Genomic DNA, 27,662 nt, shown 5'->3' on the forward strand with positions numbered 1-27,662 from the left:
CTCCAGGGTTCTTTATATCCTCATTTGGCCTCATCCTGAAGAACATTTAGCATTCCTCAAGTTATGTGAGTACACTGTGGCTGTCGTCAGACACACCAGAAGAGGGCATCAGATCCCATTACAGATGGTTCTGAGCCACCATGTGGTTGCTGGGAATTGAACTCAGCACCTCTGGAAGAGCAGTCAGTGCTCTTAACCTCAAGCCATCTCTCCAGCCCGAATGTAAAGTTTTTTGTTTTTTTTGTTTTTTTTTACTTTTTCAGCCTACTACTTTGTCTATTGAAAGGATTTTTGTTGTTGTTTTTGGGTTTTTTGTTTTTTAATTTTATACTTGCATTTTTCATTTCTGGAATGTTCTGCTAATTCTTTAGTGTGCTTTTCTTTTGTTGTAGTGGTTTTTGTTTTTTCCTGAAACTTTTGTTGTTTTTTGAGCAGATTTTCTTTGACACAGTTGAGCATAATATACTATTAGCTCCTTCAAAAATCACTGAATGATCCTTATGGAACAATGAGTAACATCTTCCTCTTCATTTCTGTTTGTTGTAATTTCAGATTAATTATTTCTGACAGCTTAGATTCTGTTGTGTTCTTGGGGTTTTTTGTTGTTGTTGTTGTTTTTTGTTTTTTGTTTTTTTCCGAGACAGGGTTTCTCTGTGTAGCCCTGGCTGTCCTGGAACTCACTTTGTAGACCAGGCTGGCCTCAAACTCAGAAATCTACCTGACTAGTCACATTCTTAAGGACTCAGTCTTAGCTGTTTTTTATCAACTACTTCTTGGAATACTTTCCTTTGTATTCTACTGGGTAATGCTCATCTCTCCATCCTTCTTCTCTCCCCATTTAGTACTATGAGTGAGCAAGTACGTGGGTGCGTGTGTCTTTGTGTATAATATAACATGTATATGACCAGCTGCCATTTTTTATGGTATAGTGTATATTATGTAATATATTTACTCTTATGTTTCTTGGCCTTTTTATAATATCTACTAAGGCGCTATTCACTGATTTATCCTAAGGACATAGAACATAGTAGTTCTAACTGTTGGGGTCTGAGAAGTCCAAAGCAGCCCAAGCAGTCACAAGAGTCCAGCAAAACAAGATCTGTATTTGATTTAGGCAGCAGAAACTTATGAGTCAGGGACAACAGCACAAACTCTTGAGCTCACTGCATTTTTGAACATTCATCTTAGTAAATATTTAGATTATTTAATATTTATAAAAATATGTATTATAACACATAAATTTCAAAGCTTTTGATTATAGAAAATTCAGAGAGAGGTTTTTAAAATAGTATAATGAATCCCATGTGCTTGAACAGTGAATATTTTCACATATGGAGTTATTAACTTAGGTGATGTTTCAAAGAGCAATATAGGCCGGGCATGTTGATACCCATCTTTAATCCCAGCATTCAGAAGGCAGCATCGCATGAATCCCTCTTGACTTTGAGGCTAGGTGGGGCCACACAGTGAGGTCCTTGTTTTCTTTTTGTTTTGTTTTGTTTGTTTTTAAGTAATTTAACAAACTTACATCAAAAGATTTAGATAGTATTTTCCTATCATTCTAGTTCTCAAAATCACACTGTTTTCAATTTAGGGATGATATATATCGAGGATTTTAATTTTGTTCATTAGTCATAAAGATGATAACACTAAGTACTACTTAAGTACTTAAGAACTTGGGCCTATTTGGTTCTTCTATTAAAAAAAAAAATCAATAGCTGTTAGATTAAGATCACTGCCAGACAGTGATGGTACAGCAGGCCATTAATTTAATACCAGCACTCAGAAGGCAAAGGCAGGCAGAACTCTTGAGTTTGAGGCCAGCCTGGTGTCTACATAGCCGAAGGACAGCCAAAGCAAAATGGAGAAACCCTATCTGGGGGTTGGGGGAGTGGATCTAAGGTTACTATGCTATAGGTAGGTAACCTTTGGGTCATCCTTTCTATCCGACAGAAATTATTTGCATATCTCCTAGACACAAACCTGCAGGCCACTTGGTAACTGCACAGAGCCAGAGTCCTTAACTAATAATAAGCAGCTGGGTTAGAGACAAATATATTTGTCTAGCAACCCTAAAAACAGTTGCTAAACTAAATAGATATCCTGTGGTCTGACTTGGCAAGGTTTTGTTGTACTTATTCTTTTGGTTGTGCTTGGCCTCTACTGGCAGAGACGCTTAATGCAGCAGGGATTCCTGGCCTTCAGTCTAAGACTCCTATTTTAAATAGCACTTTGAAAGGACACATTGCTATAATCTTGGCCTTAATCCTAAGGTTGGAGTAATGATTTTAATGAAAAGCCAGGTAGAGGCTAGGATGGTAGAATCTACTCTGGTGTTCCTGTACCCTGTAGATGTCCTTGTCCTCCACCGTCCATCTACTATGCTTTGCACCTTTCTGTGCTTTCAGCATCCTTTGTTGTGCTTTTTACAGCCTTCATCTCCCCCATGATCCTTATTTCAAGTTAACTTTCTCTTCTTCAACTGGCAATAATAGGAATATTAAGGTGCTCAAAATATGTATTATGTTGATAGAATATCTAATTTTTTTAAACTTTTTTTAAGATTTATTTATTTACTTTATATATGTGAGTACCCTGTAGCTGTCTTCAGACATACCAAAAGAGGGCAATGGGTCCCCATTACAGATGGTTGTGAGCCACCATGTGGTTGCTGGGAGTTGAACTCAGGACCTCTGGAAGAGCAGTCAGTGCTCTTAACTACTGAGCCCTCTCTCCAGCCCGTGTCTAATTATTTTTTAATTAGGCCCATATAAATTGTTTATGATGCTTGCCTAAAAGTAAAAACCAGAGTGTAGGTTGGAAGTTGCTTGGCACAAATTGTTAGGAATTTTATTGATGTCTTGCCTGCTGTTCATCTCCACCTACTGTCCTCCTACCCAGCTAAGAAAAACGTTTGTCTACTGTTTGAACTAAGCAAAAGAAGGAAAGGGATTTCTTCGTGCTAAACTTTTAGAATTTATCAATGGTTTTGATATGTGGTTTTAAGTAGGAAACCTGAAAAGACACCTTAAATTTGTTGGAAAGACACAGGACAGTTGACTTTCACATTGACTTTTGTCAATATTTATTGGTGATTAAATATTCGATGATTTATTTTAATGACATATAAAACTATAAAACTGTAGTGCTTCTGATTCCCATGTGCTGGGATTAAAAGACCATGTCAGGCCTTTAACTTACACTTCTCTACTTGATAACGGTTACATTTAGTGTGGATTCAAGAAACACCACTTGTTCTTGCATCCAATACAAAACTAAAAATGATAATTAAAACAAAGACGTTTGCTACATAATACATTCTTTTTTGTCATCAAGATAAAGCAAAAGGAGAAAAAGAATAATGCTGACACTTTATATGAAGTTGTGTGTTTGGAGAGTGAGTCAGAGAGAGAGAGGAGGAAAACCACAGCCAGTCCTTCAGTTCGCCTGCCACAGTCTGGATCCCAGAGCTCCATGATCCCCTCTCCCCCAGAAGATGATGAAGAAGAAGGTAAGTGTAGAGAGGTTGGTTTATGTATAGGGAGGGCTGTGCATACTGCTGCATCTTCATCTTTATCAGGGGCTGGCAGTGGGATGTGGCTTTAGAATTCAGTGAGCACTCATGAGAGTTTTTCATAGACAAACAACTAGGAGATGTTAGAAAATCACTGAAGTTGTTATGCACACCCTCTCTGGCATTTATTTCTGTGTGTATGTTTTATATTTGCACCACAGTGTACCAGTGAAGGTCAGGAAAACTTGGCAGCAATCTCTTCTTTCCTTTTACTCTATGGGTTTCAGGAATTACCCTGAGATCAACAGGCTTAACAGCAAGCACCTTTACCCAGTGAGCCATCCCACCAGCCCACATTTGGGCATTCTTTAAGATATTTGTAATTACATTTGGAAAATGAGATTTTATAATATATTGGTCACAAAGAAGTAGGAGCTAAAGGAAGTTTTTTTGTAAGATTTATTTATTTATGTATATGAGTAGCTGTACAGATGGTTGTGAGCTTTCATGTGGTTGTTGGGAATTGAATTTAGGATCTCTGCTCGCTCTGACCGGCCCTGCTCGCTTCGGCCCAAAGATTTATTTATTATTGTACATAAGTACACCAGAAGAGGACGTCAGATCTCATTACGCGTGGTTGTGAGCCACCACGTGTTTGCTGGGATTTGAACTCAGGACCTTTGGAAGAATAGTCAGTGTTCTTACCCGCTGTCTTAGTCAAGGTTTCTATTCCTGCACAAACATCATGACCAAGAAGCACTTGGGAGGGAAAGGGTTTACTCTTCCATATTGCTGTTCATCACCAAAGGAAGTCAGGACTGGAACTCAAGCAGGTCAGGAAGCAGGAGCTGATGCAGAGGCCATGGAGGGATGCTCTTTACTGGCTTGCTTCCCCTGGCTTGCTCAGCCTGCTCTCTCATAGAACCAAGATTACCAACCCAGAGATGGTCCCACCCACAACGGGCCTTTCCCCCTTGATCACTAATTGAGAAAATGCCTTACATTTGGATCTCATGGAGGCATTTCCTCAACTGAAGCTCCTTTCTCTGTGATAACTCCAGCTGTGTCAAGTTGACACAAAACTAGCCAGTACACCCGCTGAGCCATCTCACCAACTAGAAGGAAGTTTTTGACATAGGAAAAAAATGAACATTTCACAGTGGCTGTCATAACAGTGCAAGGGCTTTATTTTTAATGAATGACACTGTGATGATAGAAAGTTATTTGAGTTTGTATCTAAAATTCATGATGTTTATTAAATTTGTTTTTTCATTTTGGAGAGTTTGTTGGACATCCTAAGAGTTGTTTTGAGCTGGGATTTAAAGTGCAAAACTCTGATAAATAGGCTGCCTTGAACACTTCTGGCAGAACAATCACATTAACAAAAATAAAGAAATGATTAACTTCATTAAAAAGTAAATATTTATAATTATGTGTGCTTTTTCTTTCTATTTATTGTTTTTGGTTTTTTTAAAAAAAAATTTTATTAGATATTTTCTTTACTTACATTTCAAATGTTATCCCCTTTCCTAGTTTCCACTCTGAAAATCCCCTCCCCTCTCCCCACTCCCCTTGCTCCCAAACCCACCCTCTCCCGCTTCCTAGCCTAGGCATTCCCCTATACTGGGGCCAAGACAAAGGGCTGTTCTTCCCATTAATGACCAACTAGGCTATCCTTAGCTACATACGCAGCTAGAGCCATGAGTCGTGCCATGTTCTTTCTTTGATTGGTGGTTTAGTCGCAGGCAGCTCTGGAGTTACTGATTAGATCATATTGTTGTTTCTCCTATGGAGCTGCAAACCCCTTTAGCTCCTTGGGTACTTTCTCTAGCTCCTTCAGTGACTACTCTCTGCTCTGTCTAATGGATGACTTCTGTATTAGTCAGGCACTCACAGAGGCTCTCAGGAGACAGCTATATCATTCTCCTGTCAGCAAGCTCTTGTTGGCATCTGCAGTAGTGTCTGGGTTTGGTGGTTGTTTATGGGATGGATCCCCAGGTGGGGCAGTCTCTGGATGGTCATGACTTCAGTCTTTGCTCCTAATGTTGTCTCTGTAACTCCTTCCATGAGTATTTTGTTCCCTCTTTTAAGAAGGTTCAAAGTGTCCACACTTTGGTCTTCCTTCTTCTTGAGATTCATGTGTTTTGCAAATTGTGTCTTGGGTATTCTGAGCTTCTGGCCTAATATCCACTTATCAGTGAGTGCATATCATGTGTGATCTTTTGTGATTGAATTACCTCACTAAGGATGATATCCTCCAGATCCATCCATTTGCCTAGGAATTTCATAAATCCATTGTTTTTAATAGTGATTAGTACTACATTGTATAAATGTACCACATTTTCTGTATCCATTCCTCTGTTGGGGGACACCTGGGTTCTTTCCAGCTTCTTGCTATTGTAAATAAAGCTGCTATGAACATAGAGGAGAATGTGTCCTTATTACATGTTGGAGCATCTTTTGGGTATATGCCCAGGAGTGATATTGCTGGATCTTCCAGTAGTACTATGTCCAATTTTCTGAGGAACCACCAAACTGATTTCCAGAGTGGTTGTACCAGCTTGCAATCGCACCAGGAATGAAGGAATGTTCCTCTTTCTCCACATTCTCTCCAGCATCTTCTGTCACCTGAGTTTTTGATCTTAGCCATTCTGACTGGTGTGAGGTGGAATCTCCGGGTTGTTTTGATTTGCATTTCCCTGATGATTAAGAATCTTGAACATTTTTTAGGTGCTTCTCAGCCATTGGGTATTCCTCAGTTGAGAATTCTTTGTTTAGCTTCGTACCCCATTTTTTCTGGAATCTACCTTCTTAAGTTCTTTATATATATTAGATATTAGCCCCCTATCAGATTTAGGATTGGGAAAGTTCTTTTCCCAATCTATTGGTTGCCATTTTGTCTTATTAACATTGTTTTTTGCCTTACAGAAGCTTTGCGATTTTATGAGGTCCCATTTGTGGATTCCTGATCTTACAGCACAGGCCATTGCTGTTCTTTTCAGGAATTTTTCCCCTGTGCCCATATCATAATGGCTCTTCCCCACTTTCTCCTTTATAAGTTTCAGTGTCTCTGGTTTTATGTGGAGTTCTTGATCCACTTGGACTTGAGCGTTGTACAAGCAGATAAGAATGGATCAGTTTGCATTCTTCCACATGATAACCTCCAGTTGACCAGAACCATTTGTTGAAAATGCTGTCTTCTTTCCACTGGATGGTTTTAGCTCCTTTGTCAAAGATCAAGTGACCATAGGTGTGTGGGTTCACTTCTGCTTTTTCTTTTTCTTTTTTTTTAAATTTATTTTATGTATATGAGTATACCATTGCTTTCTTCAAACATACTAGAAGAGTGCATCAGATCCCATTACAGATGGTTGTGAGCCACCATGTGGTTGCTGGGAATTGAACTCAGGATCCCTGGAAGTGCAGTCAGTGCTCTTAACCGCTGAGCCATCTCTCCAATCCCTCTTCTGCTTTTTCAAGATGAGAATAAGCACTGACTTTTCAGTTCTTTTTTTGTTTGTTTGTTTGTTTGTTTGTTTAAGTCCCACTGTCTTGTGATTAATCACCTTATGGTCAGTTTTTAGGACTATTAATTTTTAATGATTAAATGGTTATTGTGTGGAAGCAAAGTGCCTGATTCTCATAAGCCTCACAGTAAACCTGAAAAATAGTAATTATTATTATCCTTGTTTTTCATATAAAGAAGTAGAATCAGAAATAAATAAATTTGCCACAGGCTACACAGATAGAAATTGGCAGTCATAATGTGAGTCTGAATTTGTGTGCTTTGACTCTGACCTAAAATCTGTTATCTTCTACATTTGGCTCTCATAAATCATTGACATGCATAAAGGCCCATGTATTCTTTTTAAATTGGCATTCCTCTGCCATACCATTCCAAATTGTGGTTGGCCTGCCTGCCTGCCTTCCTTCCTTCCTGTCTGTCATTCTTTTAGATTTATTCATGTATTTATTTTATGTATAAGGCTGTCTTGTCTACCTGTATGTCTGTACATCTGAAGAGGGCATTGGATTCAGTGGGACTACAAGTTATAAATGCTTATGAGCCACTATGTTCTGGGAATAGAAACCAGGACCTGTGGAAGAATAGCCCAGAGTAATCTTAAGTGCTGAGCCATCTCTCCAGCCCCTCAAATGTGTTTTTCATGGGGACATAGAACATTCTCCCTGTTTGGGATTGTCAGCTATATATCTGGTAGATTTAAAACTTGCAGTTTCAGGCTGGTGAGATGGCTCAGCGGATAGGAGCACTTGACCGTTCTTCCAAAGGTCCTGAGTTCAAATCCCAGCAACCACATGGTGGCTCACAACCACCCATAATGAGATCTGATGCCCTCTTCTGGCACATCTGAAGACAGCTGCCGTGTACTTATGTATAATAATAAATAAATCTTAAAAAACAAAACAAAACAAAAAAACTTGCAGTTTCTCTTTTAGGTCAACATCTTCTACAGTTGAAGAATAGAAAAATGTCTACATAAACCTCGTTGAAACTCAGCAGTACAAACAACTTAGATTTAAGAAAGACTGTTGTGCAGGGAAACCGTTCAGTTTCCTTTCCATAGAGTTTGAGGAATATCTACTGGTGAAAATAAATTTTCGCCCTACTAAATAATGACATCAGGACACTAACACAAATACCTAACACTAAGTTGTGGAAGAGAGATTCAAATTTTTGGGTGGGTTATGGAGTCTTTACTGAGAGTTCTTAAATAGAGAGAAATTAGGACTATTATTACCTGATAGTCCATGGGGAAGGTAGTAAATGCTAGAATATAAACTCTACAAAGGAATAAGAGTCTATTTGCCCTATGTTGTTTCCTCACTGGCAGGAGTTAAGTCCTAGGATCCACGCATATAACAGGACATTTGTGACAAATCTGTAGTGCAGGGATCTTGGCCATGCCTTCTTTCTAATCCAGCTTTCCCACCAGGAAAGCTATTGTACTGTGATGTTTGCTCCTTGGGGAAAATGACAATATTCCACAGAGGTTTCTCACCTAGAGGACATTTGACTAGAAAGCTGAACGTACAAAATAATATTCTGACACTTGAAATGACTTCACATTCCCTTTCTCTACCCATAACTTGAGTACCTTGGATTCTAATGACAAATTCCATGGTATTGCTATCAGGATTTATTGAAAGAGTCTAGAGCAATAGGAGAGAATTGTGGAAGATTCTCTGGAAGGACTTACCACACCATGTAAAATGTAAATTTTCCTTACATTGCAAAGATTCATTGTATAATTAGGTTCACCATAGAGATCCAGCCCATTTTAGCACATTTTTTTATATTTTCCATCACAGGTTGTATGTGGTGGATGTTTTAATGAATGGAGAATGGAAAATTGAGAAATTACAAAGTAGTATCATTCTGGCATACTAATGAATGGGTTTGGGGGAAATTGTCCTTAGAGTCTTGAGGTTTTTTCTGCTCTCCATTATTCACATACAGAAATATTTATATTCAGTCTGTCTTTCCCTTGTCTCACAATCATAATTATGAAAATATCCAAAATACTAACAGTAATAGGTGTCAAAGATTTATGTGCTTACTTTTAAAGTTGCTGCTTTGAGGCAGTAATCTCTGAAGGAGGAGTACACGGTCCTGCTGTCCTCACAGTTTTGCTGAGTGAGGATGTAAATGCAAGGACTGTTGCACCCAGTTAAAATGAGAATATAGATTTTCATAACTATTTAAAAACACAGTTGACCAGACAATTATTAAATCCTTGAAAATAATGGTTTTTAACTTGGGACAATCATTTCTAGGCATATGCACAATAAAGCAGTGAAAATCAGCATAATCCTAATGCTGCAGATAGCAAACGGTTACAAATGCACCAGTACTCAGAGGGTTAAGTGGAAATGTTCCATTTTACCTTCTGTTTTCTCTTCTTTGGTGCTGGGTGTGAATCAGGGCCTCAAATATGCTAAGTGTACTACTTGTCTGTCACTGAGCTATGTCCTCAGCCCCTCACTGTCATTTTCTTTACCACTTTCATATTTTATAGTCTCTAAATTCTGATTAATTAAATTGAAATTAATTTTATTATTGATTTCAATGTCTGTGGGTGTTTTGCCTGCATATATGTCTGTGCACCATGGGCATGCCTGTTGTCCAAGAAGAAAAGAAGGCTTCAGAGCCCTTGCAATTGGATTTACAGGGTGGTTGTGAGCCACAGATGGGTGTTGAAAACTGAATCCAGGTTCTCTGAAAGAGTAGTTACTGTTCTCAACCTCTGTGCCATCTCTCCAGTCTCCTATATATTCTTAAGTTTCATTACTTAAATTTTAAATTATTCATTAATATTTTGTTTTCTGTTCTAACTTAAAATGTCTTTCTAAAGAACATCTATAAAGTCATAATGCCATTAAAGACCAGAAATAATATTCATGATAGTTAATCATTCACTCATGCAGTGATTATTAATTTCTTGATTATGCTCCATTTGTTTGGTGTTTTAACAGATCATACTGATGATTTACCTCTTCATCTTCTTATATCATTATGTAAATACAAACACTTGATTTGTTTACCTTACATAACTGACATAATTCAATATTTTTTAAATTAGTATGCAAAGTATTAAATGTCATTAGAGCATTTTCAGACACATAAAGGTAACAGTTGGGAAGTGAGCTTGAGAAACAAAAATGAGAAATGATTCAATAAAACCATCATTTATTCCACCATTTACCACGTTCCTTTACTAGACTCTTGGGGGGGCTAGTTTTGTTCTTTACTATTTTAGAAAAAACTGTGACATGGTTTTGAACATAAAACTGATTACTTTGGAAAATCACATTTCACATTTTGAGTTCTGTATTTTATACATAAATGACTTTTCTATAATTGAGATAATAATGACATATAGAAAGCAAGAGAGAATTAAACAGATTATAAAAGCATTGTGCATAAATATTGAGAACATACATTATAGCTTCATGTTCCCAATAAATGTTTACATTTGCCTTTTATAATCCCATGTTTTTTTCTTTTCTCTTTTTTTCTCTTCTCTTCGTTTGTTTGTTTGTTTCTTTCTTTCTTTCTTTCTTCCTTTCTTTCTTTGCTTATTACAGATAATGATGAACCTCTCTTGAGTGGATTTGGGGATGTATCCAAAGAATGTGCAGAAAAAATTCTTGAAACATGGGGAGAACTGCTGTCAAAATGGTGAGTTATAGATTCACTCTGCTTCTCACCTGTCACTCTCAATTCTTACCTAATTTGCAATCTGGAACCAATAACAGAGATCTGCAAATAAGATCTCACTCAGGAATCTATTAGACATTTATAAGGATAATAACAAACACATGAATCAGTTTGAGATCATTAGAAACCTAATAAAGTCTCACTGATAAGAAAAATGTCCAGACATGGAATTCATAGGCAGAGAGGAAGAGGAGAAAGGTCATTTGGTCCTGTACATTGGAGAAGATAGGAATGACTAGTTAGTCAATTATAACCACAGAACTTGCCTCCTCCACCTTCACTCTTAAAGCCAGAGCTGCCTCTTGCTTGCCAAGTTCTAACTGAAGGAGTATAAGGAGGTTTCTCTACAATGGCTTTGTCCAAATGAGACTGCTCCACAAGTCTACGTGTGGCTATAAAATCTGTTTTCAGCAGTGTGCCCTCACTAGAGGGATGAGGAAATGTAATGAATACAGGTGTGGTTCTATGGTACTCTGAAATTAGATGCAATCAGAACTCTGTTTAACTCAAAATTTAGACATCCCCTACAACCTCTGGTGCAAGGAACTCCTTAGGGTTTCAGATATATACTTCTAAAATGCAGCTATTGGTGCTATGTGGGAGACAGGTGAGACCTGTCTTGTTTGCCCTTTTGAAGATACCAACCTGCATGCTATTCAGGCCAAATGTTTAACTGTTAGCAGGCCACAGACTTGGTGAACTGGCTTAAAAATCTACTACAATTGGAGATGGTTCTTTTTCAGTCTGTTTTCCTCTCTTCCAATTATTAGTTATTCTCAGTGTTAGATAAATTTCCCCATGAAGTTTAAAGATATCTAAGTATAGTTGGCAAGTAGAAAAGTAGGGGACAGAAATCAGATATTGTCAGTTTTTTAATTGCCATTTGTGTGGGAAATTTTAATATAAAAGTTAGACCCCCAAAAAAGCATTAATGTCAGAGTACTTCAGTGAGTAGAACAGCAGTTCATCTTTATAACAATTTTAAATAAATCTGTTAAATTGTTATGAAGAAAAAAATACACTCCATTGTTAATATCCAATGATCAGGGGAGTTTAGAAGATAGTCGTGCTCTGTGTGTGTGTGTGTGTGTGTGTGTGTGTGTGTGTGAGAGAGAGAGAGAGAGAGAGAGAGACAGACAGACAGACAGACAGACAGACAGAGGTAGGGTTTTTCCTTACCTTTGATACATATAATACCTGAAATGGCAATGCTGAGTATCCTGAGCATGATATGAGTGCCTTGCTGTATCCATTATTTTTACTACTAAAATAAATAGTTTAGGCTTAGGCTGGGAATATAACTCTGTAGTGGGGCACTTGCTGGGCATGCTTGAAGCTTTCAGTTTAAACATCAAAACTGCAAAACAAAATGTGACTGATTCCTACAAACTAAGCATGGTAGAACATGTCTCCAATCTCAGAGATGGGATGTGGAAGGAGGAAGATTAAGACTTCAAGTCCAGCCTGGGCTATAGTGCAAAATTGTATCTCAAAGAATTTGGCTGCGCGTGGTGCCCTTTAAATCCCAGCACTCGGGATGCAGAGACAGAGGATTTCCCTGAAATGAAGGCTAGCCTGGCCTATATAATGAGTTCAAAGCCAGCCAGGGATGCACAAAGAGACCCTGTCTAAAAGAAAAAGAACAAAAAGAGTTTGACAGCAGTGTTAGGAAGCCTGTTTACAAACAGTATATTACCTTTGGTTGCTGATTAGCATAACTAGAGGTGCTCTGGTGAGACATATATAGCATATCTTTTCTTCCTTGGTAGGATGTCCTGGGAGGAAAAAGCTAAATTTGAAAGTGATCTGATCGTGTCTCTATTCTGATGTTCTGGTTATTATCATTAATGTTCCTTAGGGGCCTTATACATTAAGGTTTTTTTCCCCTTACAGGTTTTGACTATTAAACTTAACTGTATTTTTGGTAAAGTTGTGTCTCAGCAGATGTCATCTCCTCAGGGTTAGCACTTCACATGGACATGATCTGCTCTGATACTCTTGACACTGCTTTACACTTTGGACAAAACACTGTCTGCATTGGGAAATGTCAAATATGTACAAAAGAAAATGGCAAACTAAAGCGTGGTTGTCTTTAGACGCATGACTGTAATACAAGAACTGTGCAAAAGCCCTTGGAAATGTCTCGTCTTAAATTTTATATTTCTTTAATAATAAGAGACAGGATTGCTGATACTTGTCAGTTTCAGTTTCAGCTCAGTAAGCTGGAGTGTGTGGACTGCTTCTACAGGAATTTTATATGTGTGAAATGTTTGTGGGTAAACCAGCATTGTAATTCAATGTTGACAAGACTTCATAAAAATATAGTTAATACCATCTCTACAGTGTTCACAGTCCAGAGCTCTTTTTTTTTTTTTTTTTTTTTTTTTTTTTTTTTTTGGTCCTGGGCTTATTCTATAGACCAGACTGGTCTAGAACTCACAGAGGTCCAAGGGCCTCTGCCTCCAAGTGCTGGGTTTGTCATGTGTCACCATACCTGGTAAGGCCTCATTCCATTTCTGTGAATCCAGCACATTTTGTATAATGCCTTCGTTTGTTTTGTTGTCAAACTTTGTTAACATAATCAGCTGTGTCCTACCATTCTCTTAAATACATTAATGGAATTCCCATCTGTTTCTGCTGTCCTAAGATTGTTTCATGCCACGGACCACCCCAGTCAGGTATGGGGGTCCCTGGAATGAGAGTCCTTGAAGCTAGGTGGGTAAGGATCGGCGGTGACAAAAAGAAACAAAATCAGAGGCAGTTTGAATCTGAGTGTGTACTCTGCAGCTCTCAAGCAGGGGATTTTATACATTAAACCAAACATTATATCTCTTAGAAACTATATCCAATAAAACAATTACAGATACCAACAAAAATCATTTGGCACAGTAAAGCACAAAAAAATCATCCAAGCATTACAACTCTAAAACTATGTATTCAGTGAATCACAAACAGAACAGGTAACATCATTATAAATCATTAAATATATCAATTCTAAAAGGATGTATTCAGTGGGGGCTGTCATCCAAGGCTAGTGGCATATTTCCAGGAGCAGGTTAATAAATCTTTAACAGTCAGTGCTCTTAACCACTGAACTAACTTTCCAGCCCCGTGGTCAATTATTTAACATCTAGTGCCTGATTTTTTTATAATCTTCAATGTATAAATTTAAACTATTTTAATTCTTTCTAATTAAGGCTTTCTTTACCATATACCAAAATCCACCTTCAATGACACACGTGTAGCCATATGAAATTTTATTGTTGGGTAAGTTTTTATCATAATAGTTTTGTAAATGATTTAGAAAGTAAAGCGTTGGTTTCCCTGGGGATAAGGTCATGTTAGTGGCCCCATCTCTAGGGATGGTTTCTTACCCATTATTCTCGCTTAAGATCTTGGCCTAGGCTACCAGGAACATGTAAATAAGAAAAGGAATAAGAGAAAACAAAACAGATAGATTGCCATAAGAACTGCAGCTCAATATTTTTTCTCCAGCAAAGAGTTCCACAACTGGTTCCACAACTGGCCTCCCACTTTTGAGGTCGATTGCCTCAGTCTGTGGAACTTGTCACACAGATCCTATTGGAGGTGGTATGGCAGTTTCAAATACTTTTGCTTGTTTTTTTTTTTTTTTTTTTTAATGTCTTCAGATATATATAATCTAGTCTGTTTCATCCATCTGAACATTGTTGCCCATCCTATATGTTCTAGGATCTTAGGGTTGATATTTTAAATATTTACCAGACACTTAGCACAGCATCAAATTGGGTGCACTCTTTCAACTATAACAATATTACAGACTTGTACATTTTTACACACAGGTTAGGCATTCTGATAACTAAACTGGCAAACCCAGAATTTGTTAACATAGCCGGTCTGGTCCTGATGCTAATTTATTTACTGAAAGTAGATTTTTAAAAAATTATTTTCATTTGGCTGGAGAGAAGTCTCAGCAGTTAAGAGCACTGACTGCTCTTCTGGAGGTTCTGAGTTCAGTTCCCAGCAACCACATGGTGGCCCACAACCATCTGCAATGGGATTCATTATCCTCTTCTGGTGTGTCTGAAGAGAGCAACAGTGTACTCACATACATAAAATAAAAAAGTAAAGTCTAAAAAATGATTAATTATGGGGGCAGGTGATGGGGGGGACGTGTTCACATGAATGAGCCTGATCCCCCTGGAGCTGGAGTTATAGGCAGTTGTCAGCCACCTGATATGGATGCTGGGAATTTAAGTTAGTCCTCAGGAGGAGCAGAATATGCCCTTATCTACTCAGCTATCTCTCCAGCCCCCCTAAGGTAGATTTTAATAACAGCACTAGGATCTGTGTGTCATTCTCCAGGTTCAGTTGACTGTGACTCTTGGAAGATAGGAGCACTAATGTGCTCAGTATAAAATACTGTGCTAGTTATATGTAGAGTTAATATTGTCAATGGCTAAAATTATTCTGAAAGAAATTTTACTAGTCTTAAGTTATGGTTAGCAAATATTCCTGTGAAGAGTCAAATAGCAAATATTTCTGAAGTCTTTGTGGGCCAATGATACTCTGTCACAACTACCTCTACTATTGAAAATCAAAACAATCATAAATAATAATTGGAAAAGGACACATAATTGTGTGTCAGTTAAAGTTTATTTACCCCAAAGCCATAATGTTTCAAACCTTTAATTAATAGCATAAAGACTAATACTGTTTTTTGCTGGCAACTCTCCATATATGTACACAACCAAGGAAAAATTTATATAAATTGCCCTTATCTCTCGCATCAGGGTGTAGAATCCTAAAACAAGTAATGAGCAGTTTTTAAATACACTGTATATTATTCTCATAGAATTTGGGTGATGTGAAAAGTCTCAGACATATTTATAATGTACTGGTGGTTCTTTGTATCAGTGACTTGTGCTTCAATCTGGTAGTCACGGGAGCATTTCTGGGTCAGGATACTGCTTTAGTGACTTATTAATCATGGATTTCCAGTCACAGAGGAGCTGTGACATGTCTCAGGATCACCCATGCTTTCAGTGATCTGACCAGCCTCCTTGACCTTTCTGTATTATGGACATAACATCTGACTTTATAATAGGGTCAGTTTAATACACAAAGCACTGAGATCAAGTCAGTGTTTGGCGACAGGCTTTATTTTGTTCATTTTACACATGAAATCTGAAACCCAAGGCTTTTGTAAATGTTCTTAGCCACTACATAGATTTAAGCTGTTACTTTAAGAAAGAGACATAAAATCTGTTGAAAACATACTTGAAATATTGTAACTGAGAATATATAAATATGCAATTCATTGTTGCTGCTGTTGTTTCTTGATGCCCATTAATTGAAATTTTTCAAAGACTTTATCTTTATTTATTTTTTCATGTGTATATGTGTTTTTGCCATTTGGGTGCAAGGTTAGAGGTGGGCAAAAGGGAAAACTGAAGTTACACATTTGTGAACCAAGTGATAGTCTCTGTGGAAGCAGCAAAGCATTTCTCTAGCATCTAATTGTACTTTTGCTCTAACTTGTACATAAGCTGTAACCAAAAAACAACCCTGTAGTTTCCAGTTACTTTTTGGTTGTTTGGTTGATTGCTTGGTTTTTATTACAATAAGGTTGCTCTGTGAGTAGCCCTGGCTGTCTTGGAACTCACTCTGTAGACCAGGCTGGCCTCAAACTCAGAGATTTATCTGCCTCTGCCTCCCAAGTGCTAGGATTAATAGCATGCACCACCACTTCCTAGCTTTCAGATCTTTTTTAGATAATGATTTAATGATACTTAGACACAGTGGTTTATAGGTGCCATGTTAATGATTCATTTTTTTATTATAACTCTGTTACCTTCTTATTTCTTTGTACACCATTTTATTTTCAGTAAAGGATCTTTCAGAGCCTCTTCCCTGGCCAAAGTAATGAATTATGGCTTTATTTTTAGGCATCTCAACTTGAGTGTGAGACCGAAGCAGTTGTCATCCTTAGTGAGAAGTGGTGTTCCTGAAGCTCTTCGTGGAGAAGTCTGGCAGCTGCTAGCAGGCTGCCACAACAACGATCACTTAGTAGAAAAGTACCGAATTCTCATCACAAAGGTCAGAGAGGTTATAAAGTTTAGAGTGAATGGTCAAATGTTTTATACTTTATCTTAAATAAGTATAGCCAAAAAAAATGTCTTTTTCTTTTGTCACAAAGATGAATGCACAAAGTTTACTTCCTCAGTTGAGTTTATCTCAGCTTTCCCACCTGGAATAAGTTTTGAGCCAGGCTGTATATGCAGTGCAGTATTTACAATGTTTCGTTTTGTTGGGGTGGGTTTTTGTTCACTTGTTTTCCTTTTTTTTTTTTCTTTTGGTTTTTGAGACAGGGTTTCTCTGTGTAGCTAGTCCTGACAGTCCTGGAACTCATTCTGTAGACCAGGAACTCAGAGATTCACCTGTTTATGCCTCCTAAGCACTGGGATTAAAGATGTGCAGCACTAAGCCTGGCTTTTTGGTTTTTTTTTTTTTTTTGGGGGGGGGGCTTTTTAAAAGGGGCCCTGGCCTGTCTAAAGCTCACAGTGCAGGCAAGACCTGTGCCTTAGCCTTGGACCTGTGGCAGTTCTCCTACCTAAGGCTCTAAACTGTTGGCATGAGCTACCACCCTCAGCTATAGATTTATTTTCCTTAAAAAATGCTTTTGATAAAGAAGGCCTTCTTTTAGTTTCTATACTTAATAAGAAAATAATCTATAGTCTTACATGTAACATAATTCAATCCTCTAAAGTGAAACTACTCAGGTTAAGGCATTCTTCAAAGTTTCACAAACAAAGCAAGAAAAGAAAGTATTCCACTTATGCCATATAAACATGTAGAGTGGTTTCTTACAAGTTAGCCAGGATTTGTGCCTTTTGTACCCATATTACTGGGTTTGGTTTTAGTTTTCTAAAAATTATGGGAGTTTATCTGATAGGAAACAGCTTCTCTGATAGGTAATAGGTAAATTTGAAACCTGGGTTATGAAGATACCGATCCATTTTATTTGTTTTGTGTGAGTATGTGGGATGCTAGTGCCCATGTACGTGTGTGGGCAAGGAGCAGAGGAAAACAGTTAGGGGTCCATTCTTTTTATCTGTCTTTTTTGTGGTGCCCAAGGGCCATTCTTAGGTTCTCAGGTCTAGGTTCTTTTAACCACTCTGTACCACCTGTGAATTTTTGATAAGAGAAAGAGGTATAAAGTCTTTGTAAAGAAAATATTTAAATTTTATTAAAATTTATTTTATTATATTATCTTTTTGAAACTGTTAAAATAATCTTATATGGAAACAACATACAGAAAGGACATGATCTTCAAAAGAAAATGTTATGTACAACATAAACAGAATTGTAGGCCTAAGAAGTCAATCTCAAGAATAGTTGCCAGGCAGTGTTGGCAAATGCCTTTAATACCAGCACGTGGGAGGCAGAGGCAGTAGGGTTTCTGAGTTCGAGGCCAGCCTGGTCTACAAAGTGAGTTCCAGGACAGCCAGGGCTATACAGAGAAACCTTGTCTGGAAAAACAAAACAAAATAAAACAAAAGAATAGTTGAAGGCCCTTTGTTGAATGTGCCTGACAGATCACAGTGGGAGTTATAAAGGAGTGGTAGAACCATCTGTGTCTTTTTATCTGATATACAGCTTTTGAGGCAGGTTCCAGGAGAGAGTCTGTTTGTGCCACCCTCTCTAGGGCTCAGGGAACACTGCAGAAGAGGAGGGTGGGAAGGGATGGACTTCAGTGTCTTCCAGGCAAATTGTAGCTCTTGAACTCTCAGCAGCTGAGAGTTGGACCATCTGCCCAAGACTTGCACATGATTGTGGCCTTATGAATTCATTTTATCAGGTAGGAAGAGACAAGGTCCTACCCCTTCTTGTATCTATAACAGTTAAAGATCACTGTGGCAGAGACATGTTTTTTTCAGTGATGCAGTCACTAGCACTAGCTAGTGGCCCAGCTCCTGAAAATAACCCTCCACTTTTGCTTCTGTGAGTGACCCTACCTTAATTTGTTGGTTTACAGGAAGAAAAAAATTTATGGTAGTTGAAAGACCATAGTAGTTGAGAAGAGAAAAGAAGTCAACAGGAATAAGAGTGGGGAAGAAGAAAGGACAATGGGAGGATGAATATGTGTATGAAAATGTTATATATTATAATGTCATTATGTATAATTCATACATGCTCACATACCTACAAAACAAAAGTATTACAGTCGAAAAAGTTCTCTCCTTATTAAAGGTTAAGAGTCACTGGGTACTGGCGATGCATGCCTTTAATCCCAGCACTCAGGAGGCAGAGGCAGGGGAAATCTCTTGAGTTTAAGGCCAGCCCAGTCTACAGAGTGAGCTCCAGGGCAACCAGGGCTACACAGAGAAACCCTGTTTCAGAAACACACCCCACCACCACCACCACCACCACCCCCGGCCACACACACACACAACAAAACAAAACAAAACCAATAATCTTTGGTTCAGGGTCTTCCTGTGCTGTTGTCTGGTTAAATGAAAAATCAAGAGCTACCGAAAGTGTAGCATACACAGTTGCACACAGTGCATAAAGCTTGGTAGTAATGAGATGGTGTCCCTGGCTTATATATTTATTGTACTTTTATGATTGTTTTAGAGTGTGTTCTTTGTACTTATAAAATCTTGTGCCATGTATTGATAGCTCACTCCTGTAATCCCAACACTACATATGTAGAGGCAGGAGCAATTCAAGTTAATCCTTAACTACATAGTAAGTTTTGAAGCTAGTCTTAGTATGGCCTCCCTATCTCAATCTCTACTCTGCATAAAGTAATAAAACCTCAAAAGAAAAAAAAAAAAGAAGAAGAAATGTTAAATGTTTCCAAGGCTTTCTTCTTTTCTTTTCTTTTCTTTTTTCTTTTCTTTTTTTCCCATGGAATCCATTGTATAAAATATGCACTTGAAGGTTGTTTTGTTTATTGATTTTGTTTTTTTTTTTTTTTTTTTTTTGAGACAGAGTCTCACTATGTAGCCTTTGCTAGCCTGAACTTGACCTGTACACCAGGCTGGCCTTACAGAAATCAACCTACTTCTGCTTCCCAAGTTCTGGGACTAAACTACCACACCAGAACAAGCACTTGAAGAGTCCTCCTGGTCTCAGGAAGTGATCCCCTCAGGCTGCTTCACTGCTTCTTGTCTTATCGCTGTGTTTGAATCTGGTAGCATGTCAGCTGGAGCTGGGCATGAAAGGAAAAGAAGGCACTTTCCAATTTGCAGCTCCCAGAACCTGCCTTAGTGCCTTCTGTCTTTAGCTGTGTTTTTTTAAAATATCTTATATTTTATGTCAGTATCTCTTACTGTTCCTTTTGATTTAATGTTTAGTTTTCAAAATTTATAGGAAAAGTGCCTCTACAGTAAATTCACTTTATAATTAGAAACTAGTGGGTCACATCACACGCTGATGTTCTCCTTCCCACCTACTCGTTCCTTTTTACTGTGTGTCTGTCTCCTTTTCTGTGCTGAACAAAGCCATGTGTAAGGCTTTGCTACAGTTACAAACTTATATCCAGACCCTAAACTAGCAGCACTTATATGTCACTAGTATTTTATCTCTAAGTTGCATGTGCAGTAGACGCCATGAAGGCCCATCCACATCTCAAGTAAGTCTGGAAATAGAATGCACCAATGACAGCGTCATCACTGAGCAGATTGTTTCCTTTTTAAATAAAATTCTCTCTCTGGAACTTGATAGGCAAGGACTGAAATCATGGGAAGGTACCTCTGGGCACTCAGTGGTGAAAAGTTGTCTGTTGAGCAGGAAGCACATGGAGGTAGGAAGCCTGAGCTCTGACCTAGAGTTCTCACTCTTCCATTTATAAACTCTGTGAGGTTCTTCACCTTGGACCAGTCATTGGGATATCAAATGTCTGTGGTTTCTATAGTTTTGGATTCTATATGCACAGATTTAACCATCAGTGATAGAGATCTATCAACTTTTCTTTCTTATCATTATTTCCCAAATAATAAAATCTAACAAATATTTGCTTAACATTTACTTTGTATTATATATTGTAAGTAATTTACAAAGAATTGATGTGTACAGGAGTGCCATATATAAATACTTCTTCCTCCCTCAGTGCTAGAGATTGAACTCAGGATCTTGGTCAAGGTAGGCAAGCATTCTACCATATTCCTCATTTTCCTGCTGTACCATTTTATATTAGGGATTTAGCATCCATGAATTTTATATTCAATAGAGGTCCTGGGACCAATTTTCTATGGATACTAAGATGTCATTCAGGCTCCTCCTCCCTGAAATATCTCATGATCAGCCTGTGATCACAACCATAGATCCTAGGAGAGGATGCCAGAACAGCCAGGAGCAAAAGAAACCTCAGGCAAGCACCATGAGAACTGACTCCCTGGCAGCTTCAGTGAGACAGCTCATTTTAGTGTGGGGAGCAAAGGGTATTTAAACCTTTGAGGGGTGAGTAGGGACCACCAGGCTTAGTGGACATCATTGTCAGGGGCCAGGGTGCTGGGGAGGCCTCATTAACATTAGTAGGAATTTCAGGTGCTGCTAGGCATGACCTTATAAGGCAACAGGAAATTAAAGCTATGTGACCACCCCCACATATCTTTGTGAAAACATTTCCATTCCATCTGTCAAATCATGGCTAAGAAGTTCCAGGGTTTCCTGCATTCCAAGAATGTTGATATATTGTCTTGACCATTTTGAAGTTGTTAGTGGGTTTGTTTTTTTGTTTTGTTTCCTTTTGTTTAACCCACAGAAGTTTTATGTCATTTAGCCTGGTCTAAAAGCTTGGGATCAGAACTGTTTCTGACTTGTTTTCTGTTTCCTGGTGGTGGTGGTGATGGTTTTGTCTGTCTTGGTTTGATTTGGTTTGGATTATGTTGACTTATCAGTTAAACCACCACGATAGGAAATTTGAAGTGCTCTGAAACCTTAGGCTATTGCAAGACTTTTAGCACTTCCTTCTAGGTCCTGAACTTTAAGAATAGGAATGCATACCTAGTTATTGCAGCTTCATTTAAAAGCTTTTGAAACCTAAAAACAATTTTTATTGTATTTGGCAGGTTTTTTTTAAAAAAAAAAAAAAAAAAAAGGATTGTCTCTGTTTCAATCATCTATAAACAAAATTTCATGAGAGTTTTAGAAAAAAGTACATAACAACTGAATTCAGATGACATTGAAGGTTTCTCATCTAAGCTTTCTAAAAGGTCTTTAGGTTGTAGTCTGGGTAGAGTGTGGGATTGTGGTGCTGCAGGTGCTGGGAGGAGCTCTGTTCAATGTGAGGAGTGCTGGGTGACCCAGAGTGAGACTGGGCTGAGGCTGGAAGCCAGTAGGGGCCAAACCTTAGAAAGTGACATATTAATGGTTTTGTGTAGCAGGAAAAGAAAGTTGAATCTTTTTTTTTTTTTTTTTTTTTTTTTTTTTTTGGTTTTTCCAGACAGGGTTTCTCTGTATAACCCTGGCTGTCCTGAAAAATCACTTTGTAGACCAGGCTGGCCTCGAACACAGAAATCCGCCTGCCTCTGCCTCCCAAGTGCTGGGATTAAAGGCGTGCGCCACCATCACCCAGCAAGTTGAATCATTTTATTTCATGTTTATTTTATAGTTTGTTTTTCTAATGCTGGCTTTTATACATGCAAGTCAAGAGTTCTACTGTTCAAGTGTGATTCTAGTCCCAACTAAAGCCATACATTTAGGTTTAAAAAACAGTATAACACAATAGATTATGCTAGTGCAGAGGCAAGCCAGTTTCTTTGAGTTTGAGAACAGCCTGCTCTATATAGTGTGACTCTGCCTCAAAAATAAAATAAAATAAATAAATGAAAATTTTAAACAAGCATGTAACATTTCATATGTCTGACAAAAGGCAGTTTGTCTTGCTTCAAGTCCTAGCTTCCCTGTTTTCTATCTGTCTTTGTTGGACAATTTAGTATCTCTTGGCATAAAATGTGATAATTGAACCTTGACTATTAGTATTAATAAGGATAATTCATAGTCATAATAAGTGTAAGCTACTGCCTAGTTACTGTTATTTACTTATCTATTATTTTAGTTTTAGAATATTATTTTGGCTTCAGTGAAAATGTGGCAAAAGATAAGTGTGGCTTGAATTGGGGTGCTGGCAACACTTTTTAAGACCTTCAGTAGGTGATTAAAGCATTAGATGGTGCCAGACCTGTCATTATTTTATCTATTCCTTACCTTAAATAAAGTATAATTTACAAAGTAGTCATAGGGAGAGGTTAAAAGTAATAGATAACCATAAAATAGCTATAACAGTATGTGTTGCGATATTATGTGAATGTTGGCTGTCTCAAACTGTAGGGTTTTTTTTCATCCAGTGTTTTCAGACTACAGCTGTGCTGATATACTGGATTATAAAATTGCAGATCAAGAGACTGATGGATATATTGTGTAAGAGGTTCTCAGGGGTAGAACCCTCAGCATACATGTGCTAGGGACTGGGAGAGTAGGAACAGGAGTACCTCAAGTTATCTGTGAGTGACAGTGACTTAAATACAAAAATCTCTGAGGCAGGAGGCTGTCCCTTCTGTGCTGCTCTTCTCTACTGAGGCCTGTCACATTATGTTATTTGTCTCCTTGAACATGTCTCGGGGGTCCTTACTTTCCTGAATTAAAGTGTTCACACTTCACTGAGCTGTGATTGTAAGCATCCTTTGCCCACAGTAAGAAAGCATGGATAAAAATAAATAAAAATACAAGTTGGATCACATGGTTCTTTGTTCAAGTGTACAGATCTCCTAGGATTACTACAGTTGCAGCATTTGTTTTCCTTTACTGATGATGTGAGGCTTTATTCAGGCAAAATTATACCATTCCCACAGCACCCAGTTTATGAAAACGGAAAGCACCCTTTATGACATTATCCAAAAAAGTAGTGTGTTATTTCAATTTGCATTGTTTTAGATAAGTAGAAACAAGATTGAACTGTAAGATTCAAAGACTTGGTACCTAAATATCTGTGTACTGTCACTCCACTCAAGTGGAGTACCTAACTAAACTGAGGAAGAAGGAGAGAACAAATAGCACCATTTCCAAATATTAGCCAATATCTAATAAATGATAAAGGAAAATTGAGGCTGAATATTGTCTCTCAGCTGTAACGTCTTGTGCAGCTGAATTAGACTTCCTCGGGTGCCATGTACTGTTACCATGCTTCCTTCCTGTGACACTGTCCTTTGTTCTTAGGGACACAAAAAAATAGGACTTTCCCCCCTCTCTCCTCTGGTACTGTACTTCAGCCCAAATCCCAACTCCTCCCTCTCTCCATCCCCACCTCTGCCCATGTTTCTTACTGGCAATCTGAATTCTGCTCATTTACCTATGAGGAAGATTGCCGACCGACAAGGAAACAGCTTTCAGATACATCCTGTGGGCGCACCAAGCCAGCGCCTACTGTGCCGTCGGGAATTCCTCTATGGGAATAAATGGTAATGAGTTGTCCAGCACGCTAGAGTGTGTGTGTGCCCTAGCACACAAGTTGCCCTGCCCTGCCCTGCCCTGCCCCACCCCCTTTCTTCCTTTTCCCAAGCCCCTCTCTCTGCTTCTCCTCCTACTCCTTTAGCCCCTCCCTCTGTGCCTTAGTTCTGCAGTAGGCTGGCTTTACGAACATTCCTGCATTGCAAGGCTTTCGGTTAAGGATGTATTGTGGCTTTTGTTTGGATTTCAGCATGCAGAATCACAGGTAACACTCTGAAATTGAGCTAAGCAGATAAATTGTATTAAGGTGTTTGCAGAGATATAATAGTACATTGGATTTAATGGAGAAAATAATCTTGGTTAATTTTTATCAATGATAATGTCTTCAGGATTACCATAAGGAGATTCTCCTACAACACGTAAAATAAAAGAAAATGAGGGTTTATAATTTCTTTATGTTGATCTTGGAAGCATGGTATTGCTGTTCCTCCAAAGTAAGGGCCGTTTATGGAGGAGGCTGCTTAGGGTGAAGTGGGAGGGGTGCTGGCAGTCAGAGCTAGCTAGGTTCTTTGTCTAGGATGTGGAATGCAAAATGTAAAATGCTCTCTCCTTTTCTTCTATCAGCTGTTCAGAGGAGACTCATTACAACTCCTGCTGAAGCTACTAATCTTCCTCCCTCTGCCCCTCCCCCACCCACACTTGGCCTGAAGACACTGTCCCCAGTTTGCCTTACTCCCTTGCTATGTGTTTGGTGAAACTGGCAGTATGGCTGCGTCTGGGACTGGCCAGACAACTGCTGTTGGCTTTCCCTATTCCAGGAAGAATTTAAAGGGAAATTGTACAGCAGGCAGTATACCCACCACAGCAGCAACCTCAGGAACGTGATGACTAGGGCTCCCTGGCTTTGTCACAGGCATGCAAAGCTGACTGCAGTGACAGTAGCTGCTCCTGAGAACTGAGACAGCAGCCAGGTGGCAGCATGAAGTGAGAGCCAGTTCCTGAGCACGAGATGAACTCCACCTGGGATGGTAATCAGAGCAGCCATCCTTTCTGTCTTCTGGCACTGGGCTACTTGGAAACTGTCAGGTTCTGTCTTTTGGAAGTGCTGATTATTGTCTTTCTAACTGTATTGATTATTTCTGGCAACATCATTGTGATTTTTGTGTTTCACTGTGCACCTCTGTTGAACCATCATTCTACAAGTTATTTTATTCAGACAATGGCATATGCTGACCTCTTGGTTGGGGTAAGCTGCCTGGTCCCTTCCTTATCACTCCTCTACTACCCTCTTCCGATTGAGGAGGCCATGACTTGCCAAGTATTTGGTTTTGTAGTGTCAGTTCTGAAGAGTATCTCTATGGCTTCTCTGGCCTGTATCAGCATTGATAGATATATTGCCATCACTAAGCCTTTAACCTATAATACCCTGGTTACTCCCTGGAGACTACGCCTCTGTATTTTTCTGATTTGGCTGTATTCCACCCTGGTCTTCCTGCCTTCCTTCTTCCACTGGGGTAAACCCGGATATCATGGAGATGTATTTCAGTGGTGTGCAGAGTCCTGGCACACCAACTCCTACTTCACATTGTTCATCGTGATGATGCTGTACGCCCCAGCTGCCCTCATTGTCTGCTTCACGTATTTCAACATCTTCCGCATCTGCCAGCAGCACACAAAAGAAATCAGCGAAAGGCAAGCCCGATTCAGCAGCCAGAATGGGGAGACTGGGGAACCCCAGACCTGTCCAGATAAGCGCTATGCCATGGTCCTATTCAGAATCACCAGTGTGTTTTATGTCCTCTGGTTGCCATACATCATCTACTTCTTGCTGGAGAGTTCTACTGGCTGCAGCAGCCGCCTTGCATCCTTCCTGACTACCTGGCTTGCTATTAGTAACAGTTTCTGCAACTGTATCATTTACAGTCTCTCCAACAGTGTTTTCCAGCGAGGACTAAAGGGCCTTTCAGGGTCTCTGTGTACTTCTTGTGCAAGTCACACCACAGCCAAGGACCCTTACACAGTTAGGTGCAAAGGACCCCCTAATGGATCTCATATCTGAGGGGGGCTCATATATTCAGTCGCTCTATTTTCAAGGAGAAAGGATGGCTTTGGTTCAGTTTTTTTTCTCTCCATCTCTGCTTCCAGTTCACTAGAGAAGTAAGAGCAGCTACAGACTATCCAGATAACCTTCATAGTTTGCAGAAGTTGCTTCCTAAATGAGATTTAAAATTAGAAGAATCAGGATCATAAAAAGAATCACTCTTGATCCAGTTTTTGAAATGTCATGGAAGTGACTACAGTTCTCAGATTCAAAAGGAGTAAAGCCATAGTTGACACCTCTCCCCACTGGCGTGGCTGAATCTGGGTGTGAAAAGCATCAGCATGTTAAAAATAACCATTTTCTTGCCCCTTTCTGGATTCTTAAATGCAAGTTGGAATTTATGTGCAATTGGTTATCTTCTAACAGAAAATATTAACATATATTGATGAACTAGCAAGGATTTTCTTTATCTGTGCCAAAATATAACTGTACTGCAAGTTTCAGCATTCATTTGGATAGTGAAATATTTTCTTTTCTTGCCTTTTGAGAGCAATCTCCATAGGATGAGTAATGTGAGCACGGAATATTACTTTATAGAGTTTTGAAATGAAGCAACTGTGCAGTGAAGCCATACAGTGTGTGAGAGCCAGCTGCTTTCACGACATGCTTCTGAGCATCGTGAGCATGTGTGCAGTAATGACATTACAGTGCTCTTTCTGGGCCTCTGTCTGTAAATATTGAGAATGTGTACACTGAGTTGGATTTTTTATAACAAAATGTATTTAATCTAAATAAATAATAGAGGGACAGCTGTCCAATTGTAATGTGAAAATATGTTTTTTAAAGTGACTGTAGTGTTTTCTGTTCTAATCCAAAGTCTTCAATGAGAACTGAGTCCACTGACGCAATCAGCCCAGGGTCAATGTAAACTGTCTGTCTTCTAAATAGTCAGCTAGCATCACAGTTTTGGAAAACATTTTTTGGACCCTATTAAGGAGGCCTCCTGGAAGGGGAGAAGGGGACTCTGGTTGGGCCAAGTCTCCTTCATGCTATCCTATTTTTGGAAAAAAATCCTTTGAGATACATTTCTTGCCTCACTTGTCTGGTTTTGTTTTTTCAAAGCATTAACAAATGTATAGAATTTTATTGTTTAGAACTCAAATGTTCTGTGTTTATATGTAGAGTTAACTTTTTAAAAGTGTCATTTTTATTGTCAGAAAAATTAATTGGCCTCTGCCTTTGGCTAGAGGTTGTAGTGTGCATACAACAGTTATATTTAGTGAAGTGGACAATGGAGGAAACCCAAAAAAGGACACAGATACTTTATAAAATAGGCAGATATGCCTCGGCTTTTCACCCTGATGTTAAAAGACTGTTCTTTTAAAAAAGAAGACATGTTTCTTTCCTTACACACACACACCATTCTGGTATTG

General features: G+C 38.7%; 2 protein-coding genes across 10 annotated transcripts in view; both read left to right on the forward strand.

The window, feature by feature from the left end:
- The window catches only part of Rabgap1 (RAB GTPase activating protein 1), a 130,158-nt gene that overhangs the window by 48,984 nt on the left and 53,512 nt on the right, over positions 1-27,662 (forward strand). For all 9 annotated transcript variants that reach the window (NR_156419.1, XM_006497997.4, XM_006497995.4 and 6 more), the window contains exons 11-13: positions 3,337-3,511; positions 10,622-10,715; positions 16,682-16,832. Coding sequence is in view for 8 of the 9 variants with exons in the window: in XM_006497997.4 (XP_006498060.1) it covers positions 3,337-3,511; positions 10,622-10,715; positions 16,682-16,832 (420 nt within the window). In the remaining variant the exon portion in view is untranslated. The remainder of the gene's footprint in view (positions 1-3,336; positions 3,512-10,621; positions 10,716-16,681; positions 16,833-27,662) is intronic.
- On the forward strand, positions 24,380-27,035 carry Gpr21 (G protein-coupled receptor 21). Its single transcript, NM_177383.4, has 2 exons — positions 24,380-24,453; positions 24,813-27,035. Exon 2 carries the CDS (start codon positions 25,198-25,200, stop codon positions 26,245-26,247), a length of 1,050 nt encoding a protein of 349 aa, NP_796357.1. The 5' UTR covers positions 24,380-24,453; positions 24,813-25,197; the 3' UTR covers positions 26,248-27,035.

The sequence above is a fragment of the Mus musculus genome, chromosome 2 (assembly GCF_000001635.26).
Source record: "Mus musculus strain C57BL/6J chromosome 2, GRCm38.p6 C57BL/6J".
NCBI lineage: Eukaryota > Metazoa > Chordata > Mammalia > Rodentia > Muridae > Mus > Mus musculus.